At 32.9% G+C, this 9,675-nt stretch overlaps 1 protein-coding gene across 1 annotated transcript; it reads right to left on the bottom strand.

Annotated features, from left to right (window-relative positions):
* Window positions 1-2,308: 2,308 nt before the first annotated feature.
* Window positions 2,309-6,466, bottom strand: LOC116105354. The gene is made up of 9 exons (XM_031391787.1): window positions 6,457-6,466; window positions 6,183-6,385; window positions 6,043-6,070; window positions 5,423-5,941; window positions 5,038-5,298; window positions 4,845-4,904; window positions 3,243-3,427; window positions 2,764-2,962; window positions 2,309-2,553 (listed from the first exon to the last, which is right to left on the bottom strand). Exons 1-9 carry the CDS (start codon window positions 6,464-6,466, stop codon window positions 2,309-2,311), a joined length of 1,710 nt encoding a protein of 569 aa, XP_031247647.1.
* Between the last annotated feature and the right edge of the window lie 3,209 nt (window positions 6,467-9,675).

Genomic DNA, 9,675 nt, shown 5'->3' with positions numbered 1-9,675 from the left:
TACTCGGGAAATGAGTTGTAAGGAAAGAAAATCTAGGATTTAAGCAACGGAGAGAGAAGGGTAGCATAGCGGGTTTACTTATTGAGCCATTAGTGCTCACTCCGTTGTTTTTAATGTTTTGCAGGTAATAGGTGAGATGCGGTCGCTTGGAACGTCACGCAGTGGAAGGGTGAGCTACACTGTCAAGTTGCTATTTTTGAGAATATTTTGTAAATATTTGTATATAAAGAAAAATTAAATATGGGACCATACTTTATTACTCGTATATATATGTGTATTTTCTTATATATATTCTTAATGAGTTTTAGTAATTATTTTACAAGTATACTAGCTAGAAAGAAAACACTACATTGAGTACTCCAATGGTAGTTCGGTCTCTTGATCCTAAAAATGATCAATTTCGTCCTAAAGAAGACGATGAAAAGATACTTGGTCATGAAGTATCATATCTAAATGCAATAGGTGCATTATTATATTTTACACAATGTACGAGATCGGACATAGCATTTGTAATGAATCTATTGACAAGATTTTGCTCTGCACCAAGTCGTTGACATTGGAATGGGATCAAACATGTCTTTGGTTACCTTAGTGGAACAAAAGACTTGAGATTGTTTTATCCAAGGAAATCTATTAATAATCCTTAATTAGTTGGTTATACAGATGCTAGGTACCTTTCTGATCCTCACAAAGCCAGCTCGTAGACGAGATATGTTTTAACTTACAATAGTATTGCAATATCATGGCACTCCACAAAACAAACATTGGCTACCACTTCCTCCAATCACTTTGAGATTCTTGCGCTTTATGAAGCCATCCGAGAATGCATATTGTTAAGATCTGTCATCCATCATATTGAAAGTACATGCAAATTGCCACATACCTCAGATGCTTCCATAGTTATGAATGAAGATAATGCAACATGTATTGCCCAAGTCAGGGGAAGATATATTAAAGGAGACAAAACCAAGTATATTTCATCGAAGTTCTTTTATACTCACGAATTCCAACAAAATCGAGAGATTGGTGTCAAACAAATACGCTTTAGTGGTAATCTTGCAAATTTATTCACTAAGACCTTACCGACATCAACATTTGAAAAGTTAGTGTATAGCATCGGTATGCGGTGGCTCAATAAGTTGCTAAATTAATTCTGCTATCATGAGGAGGACCATTGATCCAGAGAAGCATTGATTATAGGGAGTTTTTAGAAAAGGTTTATTCTATTAGACAGATGTGCACTGTATTCTTTTTTCCTTGATCAGGTTTTGTCCCACTAGGTTTCCTGACAAGGTTTTTAATGAGGCATTATGAAGCACGTCCAACTTCATGTTTTAGTTTCATTGTAGAGTTGTATTTCTTTACTTAGGTTTTTCCCCACTAGGTTTTTTCTTGAGTAAGGTTAAATACAATTATTTGTAAATAGTGGAGGTCCAAGGGGGAGTGTTGTAAAATAGTGTGGACCTCTACCGCTTTAAATTTGAGGCAGTGGGATAGTCAAAAGGGGGAGGGGTGTATTCTGTAAATACCCCCACTAAATAAATACAAAAATTTGAGAAGTTTAATAACACATCAATTAAGTCTCATAGCTCTCAATTCACTTGCTTTATTCCTTCTCTCTCTTATATGTTAATTTATTCCCTTATTTGAGTTAATTATTATAAAACATTTCTCCAATAATTTAGAATCATAAAGTGATTGTTTTAAATTATAATTTAATTTAGATATAATTTTTTTTATCATATAAAAAACTGATTTAAAAATACAAAAAGCCCCAAGAAAATACTAAAACCAAAAAAAGAACCTGATAATAATGATTAATCAATAATAGTTTGTTAAATTTCAAAATTTCAAAATTAAAATAATTGACGTTTTGAACTTATCCTATCATCGCAGACAACCACCATTGGTAATTAATTATATTTAATATTAATATATCATAAATTTTTTTTTAATATAATTTTAAGGTTATTTGGCATTACATTTTGAAGTGATTATAATTTCAAAACAAACAATAATGATGCAAATCGACTTTGGAGGTAGCAGGCGAAGGTAGCTGCTAAAACAAGGACCATCAAACTACATTTTCTGGAGGAGTATCAGTACAGCAACAGCTAGCAAAGCAAGTAAGCAACAGACTTATCTAAAAATTATTTTCTACTTATCTCTTGAGAATCCAGAAAGTGTAAAACTTTCAAGAGAAACAAACAGAAAATTTGAGAGAAGATGGAATTTTCCAGAAATGAAACTTTTAAGCAAATACTTTGAATATGAACTTGAAAGAACAGAGTCTTAACCTCCTCTCTGCTTAGTTGCTACTAACCCTTGATCTTGTTCTCAATTCCTCAACAATCTTATACCATCTTTTTAGCTTGCGGGAAATGCTGAAGAAAAATGTTGACATAATCAACTCGCATAAGAGGGAATATTTCGCAGATACAAACAAGCAGAGCGGCACTATAGGTAATCCAACCACTAAAGAAAGTACCCAGTTTGAGTTTCTTTCACGAAACACCAGATAAAGAGTGGCACAAAACGCTATCATCAGAGATGCTATAGAGTAGAACAACATAACATAACACCACGTTAACTGCTTGGGCAGGGAAAAAAGAAAATCTTCTTCTCCATAGCGTGAAGTGAGGATAGATACGAACATTATGATGGCACCAATTGATGTGAAAAAACAGAATGAATTAAAAATACTAAAGATTGTGAAGGCTGTCTGTTCGTACAAATTTGGGTGGCCATCATCGTTGTAATCACCTGGTATAGTGATTGCTGCTGCAAATACTATTGTGGCAATGAATGATGCTGCTAGTGAGCATGAAGATGCTGCACCTTTTATCCATTCCTCACCTTCTTTTATGAGTTCTTTATGTTCCTCAATAAATACCATTCTTGGAGTTTTTCCTTCCGAATTTTTTTCCAATCGATAGTCAGGCGGCACCATTTTCTCTACTTTCTGCATTTAGATAAATTTTATAACCACATCAATATATTGGAAGAGTGAAATTATAGTCAGAGATTCAGAGCAGACTTCTAAAACCGTCTTATACCATTTTATATTTGATGTACAGCAATAGATAGACAACATTGGCTCAAATTTAATAGGTGAATGAAAATCAGGTAAATAAAACTCATATTGTTAAATTAAATTTATATTCTTTGGTAGGGAAAAGCAATTCATAATAGAAGATTACTATATATTTAGCACAATGTAATATTTACATCAAAAGTCTTACCTTAAACCACTGTAATTCACGCTGCATATCAATAGCTGCACTGGGAAGCTGATTCGATTGACTTTTAGATTTTCCAGCTAAGTGCAAGATATTGTTCTTGTCAATGTCTTCAGACTGTAATAACATATGTTTATAACCACTCCTACCACATATGAGGCGTAATACCTTCTCTTGACGATTCATAGCTGCCAAATGCAGTATATTGTGATTATTTTCATTTGTAAACCAAATTGCATCAGGATATGATTCTAAAATCTCTTCCAGAACTTCGCAAACCCCCAACTCTGCCGCTAGAAGGAAGGGTCCTTTCAGTATCAAGGAATGATCTGAACTCTTTGCAATTTCCGTGCACAAGAGTTTGACAAGTTGGAGTGCTTGGTGATGCGTCGACTCTGTCTCTCGTTTTTCTTTTATGTAGTCAAGTAAAATATCGTAAGTTAATTAGATGAAAACAGTTTAGTAAAGTCCTAAAAAATATGAATTCTCTTATAACTCAACCAATCACAAAAAATGATTAATTAACCTGAATTATTTAAAAATGAGTAAAACTGTCATATTCTCCCAATTAATTTAAATAAAACCTAAAGTAAGAGGCATTAGCCGATCTATTAAATTGACAGAAAATCCATGTTTTCTAAAAAGGAAAAAAAAAGTACAAATGTGCAATTCTTAAATCAATTTACATATAGTATATTATATTAATATAAAGTAAGTCATTAAAAAAGCACTACTAAATAGTAAAATTCTTCTCTTGTCCATGTGAAAACATATAAATATATTCATCCGCAGAATATTGTTATTAATATTATGATGAACAAAGGGAAATTTCCTATCCCACAACAGAAATTGAAAAAAAAAAAAAAAAACAAACCAACATAATTTACAGAACAAATAACATGGATATTCATGAGTAATTGGATTATAGAAGATTAGTAACTATATATGAAATATGTACTCATGCTTGAAGAATTGATAAAACTTTGGCATTTTAAATATTATTATTGATGCTTATAATTTTCTAAGATTAGAATAATAATCAAGGGTCAACTTAAATATTATAAATAAAGATCAATTAAATATAGTATTACAAATAAAAATAATCCATGTCACATATTAATTGATATTTATGCAAATAAATAAAGCTTTGACACGTCTTGTAATCTTATAATTCATTAGAAAAAAATATTAAGGCAATTTTATGTTTTTATTTTCTACTAGCTAGTATTACATAATCTTGAATAAATTTAAAAAGGTGTTGCATTGATGTTTCTTAAAAAGGTGTTAGAAGAATAAATTTAATTAACATGATTTTTTATGTTTCAAGAAAGAGATATTGTCCTATATACATATTTAGTTATAAAATCACATGATTTACTCTAATTGTCTCTAATAAAAAACAATAAAGAAAAAAATAACCAAAATGCGGTTAGACTATCAAGTCTAACACCAGCTGGCAATTCTTAGAAGATTGGTATTTATAAAATATATACTCACGCTTATCAGATATATAATCTTTGAAGAATTGCAAAAACTTTCGCTTTGTTTGTCGTCCACTCCGAAATGCCGATGGCTTTTGTACTATTGTACTCAAAACAGACTCACCAGTAGGTAACTGCTTTGTAGCTAAATTTCCATGTATTTGAAGCACTTTTAGTGCCAAGCCTGAGACGTATTGATGGGCAAGAAAAAATGGATTAAAATATGCATCAATATAGTAAATACTTGGAAGTTATCTCATTCAAATATATTCGGTACTCCGTAGTAATACTTAGTAGCAAATGAAAGAATAACTTACCATAAAAGCCAGCAATTATAAGCGAATTTAGGAAATAAACGCCAGAGTAATCACTAAAACCTGTTAAATCTGCATAATCGAAGTAACTGTTGTTGAAAGGCAATAAAAATTCAATCATCTTCTTTTGGCCATGTCGAGCTGCCTCAGTCAAAGGTATTCTTTTAGAATAGTTTGAATGTTGAATTAAAGTTTTATNCTCACCATTAGGTAACTGCTTTGTAGCTAAATTTCCATATTTTTGAAGCAATTTTTGTGCCAAGCCTGAGACATAATGATGGGCAAGAAAAAATGGCTTAAAATATGCATCAATATAGTAAATACTTGGAAGTTATCTCATTCAAATCTAATCGGTACTCCGTCGTAGCAAATGAAAGAATTAACTTACCATAAAATCCAGCAATTATAAGTGAATTTAGGAAAGAAAAGCCAGAACCGTCACTAAAACGTGTTAAATCTGCATAGTCCAAGTAACCGTTGCTGAAAGGCAATAAATATTTAATCATCTTCTTTTGGCCATGTCGCGCTGCCTCAATCAAAGGCATTCTTTTAGGATTGTTTGGATCTAGAATTAAAGTTTTATATATATCTTTGTGCAATATCATGGAGGCAGCTGGGATATTTCCAACAATTGCAGCAATGGAAAGAATCGTGTTGCCCGCTTTATTTTCCCATGCCAGTTGTTGATCGCCAATTGGCATCTTACCCAATAGATACTCAACAACATCATATGCCTTGCCTGTCCCAATCCCAACAGCTACATGAAGAGCTGTGTCCCAGTTTACGGTGATCCTGGCTTTTAATGCATCTTTATCTTTATCACAGAGCTCTCGTACAGTTCCTATGTTGCCTTTGAGTATAGCTTGATAGAGCGGCAAGTGTTTCTTACATTCCGCTTCAACTTTTTCTGCAATAAAAACAAACAGAAAATTTTCATACTTTTTTTAATTTGGTTTGTTGGATTATTTATTTACTTCTGAAAATTTATTATAATTTCCTACTACTTACCTTTATCCTCGTCTGATAATGCAGTAGGCTGTGATGAAGAAGAGGGAATTAGTTGTGATGAAGAAGAGGGAATTAGTTGTAATGAAGAAGAGGCGATAAACTGTAACGAAAAAGAGATATTGTAGTTTGGCAGCACATACCTGTGTATTGCCTTGGAACTTTTCTTTTAACGCAGTCCATGCTTCTTTCGCCGTCTTAACTGCATAAATTTTTGAAAAAATATCATCCTCCACCGCTTGTTGAAGGATGTAAAGTGCTGCTGCATTTTTCTGACTACTTTCTTTCAACTGCTTCTGTTGTTGCTCAGATAGAGTGGAGGTGCTCTCAGGAATAGAGATTCCATCTTAATCCTCCAAGTATCATATTTTCGTCCAGTAAAGATAGGGATAAGAATAGAAAGTGGATTTAAGTTACCATTGGCCATGACGAGGGATTGAATGTTTAGTGTGGTAAACCCTTCTGCCAATGTAATATATATAGAGAGTCAAGGGATCTTTTAGTAATAGATGGCAAATATTCATCGGAAAAGGATTAGTTCCAGGCAATTTAATACAATACTTGTTGATCCAATCTCATATATAATTAGTTAGGTTATGAGTTAACACAAGTTGATAATAATTTGCAAATGGAATACAAAAAAGATAATAATCAAATATTAAATTAAGGCACCCCTCTAACTTCTATTATTGACCTCATTTAATCTATCACTATGTGCTTGGAACAAAATTAGGAGGAAATGCTTTCAAAACGATTTAATTAAACCTTTTTTTTATTAGGATATATGATTAAAACATAATCTTTGAACGGTTCTATTTTGAGATAATATTATTATTGTTTTATCAAATATGTTGACCCATATTATTGAATTTTATAATCACATTAAAGAACTGAAATTAGCCAGTTTATTAACATAATACTAAAAACCGATCATAAAGTAATCATAATGGATTTAATTTGATACTATTTCTTATAAGGGTAGCAGGATTGTCCAAGAAAATGAAAAGGGTTATTAAGTTTTGCCTATTAATATAATGTTTGCGAAAGGACAAAAAGTTTGATAAGAATATGACATCATATCAGCATTATCGAGTCACTACCGGGTCCATTTTTAAAACATTGATATTAATTTAACGTTTGAGAAAGGACAAAATGTTTTATAGTTATTTAAAAGACGTCATGGGATTCATAATTTTTCACTGGTGATTTAGGTCAGGATTTAGCATTTCCTTTTTTTTTCTTAATTTTTATTTTGCTTTTTGAGTGGTACACAGACTTACACGTTGCTGGCAAGTTCTTTCTAATGTTTACCACTAATTTAGGTAAGTTTTCCATTATTTATTTCATTGCTCAATAATATATAATTAATACACTAGTTTTACCGAAAAGTGTATTCTTGTACTTTTCCACTGATGAATAAAAAATTAAAAAGAAAACANTTAATTTAATGTTTAAGAAAGGACAAAATGTTTATAGTTATTTAAAACACGTCATGGGATTCGTAGTGTTTCACTAGTGATTTAGGTCAGGACTCAGGATTTAGCATTTCCTTCTTCTTCGTTTTTTTTTTTTTTTTTTCTTTTTTTATTTCGCTTTTTGAGTGGTACACAGACTTGCACGTTGCTGGCAAGTTCTTTCAATCAGTATACATTGACAAGAACCCATTAATCCCTATGTACTAATGTTCTTTTAAATCAGTACAAGTTTTCCATTATTTATTTCATTGCTCAATAAATCAACTAGATGTTATATATAATTAATACACTAGTTTTAAAAGTGTATTGTTGTACTTTTCCACCGATGAATAAAAAATTAAAAAGAAAACAAGCGTTACCTAGGTGCCTCGCTGGCGACTTCGGCTAATGGCCATTAAACTTTTTTTTTTTTAATTTAAAAAAAAATAGGGGAGAAATAAGAAATTTGTGTGAAATATTTTTTGTGGATTTCATTTGCTTAAGGTTTAGTGATTTTTTAAAAGTTTTCACTAGTTATTTGACAAAGAATGATGGAGCCGTAAAGGCCCATCCTCGACAAAAACCCTTGGTCCACTACTGACGACAAGGGGGTATATGTAAGTTTTGAAAGTTAGGGGTTACGATGGTAAGGCGCCGGTGAGTCAAAAAATGGCATCGAAATCAATTTCTGCCGCCAGGAAAGTGGCGAAACAACAAGAGGCGACAGCTTCTAACGCGTACAGTCTCCTGCTAAAATGCGCCGACGCAGTTTGCAACCTTAAATTCATAATCACAATATCTTTACTGGCTATTTTCAGGTGTAAGATAAGACAAAACTTAATATTAATCACTTAGATACAAATTAATCTTATCTTCATATAAAATCCTAAAATATATATATATATATTNTGGTGCATGCATTAGTTTTGTTGCAAGAAAAGCTTGAGCAGCAGGTTCAGTAGCTTGATTTGGAAACTGAGCTTGAGAAGCAACCACATCAGAAGAACCAGTAAATCTTAGATAGGCATGATTAAACCTATGGTAGCATTGCAATGTTGAGTGTCCAACTTTGCCACAGACTTGGCATATCAATTTAGGTTTAAAGGAACCTCTACCTCTTCCTTTAGGTCTCATATGAGAGTGAAACATCATCATCCCAGGATGAAGGAACTGATTTTGCATATCCAGCGAAGTAGAGTATTGTGGCTGAAATTGAGTAAATTGACCAGGAATGCAACTAGAAGGCTGGAATTGTGAAAAACCAGAAAACTGAGGTGAAATAGAACCTGATTGAACAGCCCCCTGACGAAACTGAGGTTGAATAGAACCTTGACTTGTTTGTGACAGAGTTTGTGGATTCACATATTTCTGGAAACTAAGATTTTCAGAGCTTAAACCAGAATTACGATGACTCATTCCAGAATTAGGATCAGAGCTGCCATTACTAGAGTTCTGTTTAGAGGCTACCAAAGCAGAGGCTAGTTGATCAGGAAACATGTTCAAAGCACTATTCTGTCTTTCAAGCCTCATTTCATGTTTATGTAAGAAGAATTGCGCTTCTTGCAAGGTCATGTGATTACTATTGGTAGTCAATGAAGCCACTATAGCGTCATACTCAGGACCTAATCCATCTAAAATGTACAATAACAACTCTTCATCACTAATCGACACTTCACTGGCAATCAATTCATCACCTAAACCTTTCATAGTCAAGACATATTCACTAATACTAAGTGCATTCTTCTTAGTGGTTTGTAATAAGTTTCGCAAGTGTAAAGTTCTAGCTCTGGACAGTGATTGGAAATGAAGTTCAAGAGTGTTACATATTTCATATGAAGTGCCACACTTAGCTACATGACGGAACATGGACTCTGAAAGTGAAGATAAGAGCCAACTTACTAAGAATTGATCAATTTTCTTCCAATTGTAGTAGCTAGGGTTTCCTTTCTTGACCAATTTGCCAGACTCCTCGTCAGACTCCATTACAAACATCGGAGGGCATTCTTTTTCCCCAGTCACATCTATCAAGACCATGCGAAATTAAAGCTGGAAGAATCTGTGAATGCCAAAATGAGTAATTCCTGTCAAGAAGCTTTACAGAGATTGTAGGTAGAGTAGGTGGAGTTCCTGAAGCTGTCACGCTACTGGATCCAGCTTCCATGTTTACTAATTTCAGAAATTG

This window comes from Pistacia vera, unplaced genomic scaffold (genome assembly GCF_008641045.1).
Source record: "Pistacia vera cultivar Batoury unplaced genomic scaffold, PisVer_v2 Contig498, whole genome shotgun sequence".
Classification (NCBI taxonomy): Eukaryota; Viridiplantae; Streptophyta; class Magnoliopsida; order Sapindales; family Anacardiaceae; genus Pistacia; species Pistacia vera.
The sequence above is the reverse complement of the archived record's forward strand: the minus strand, read 5'-3'. Positions and strand labels throughout refer to the sequence as shown.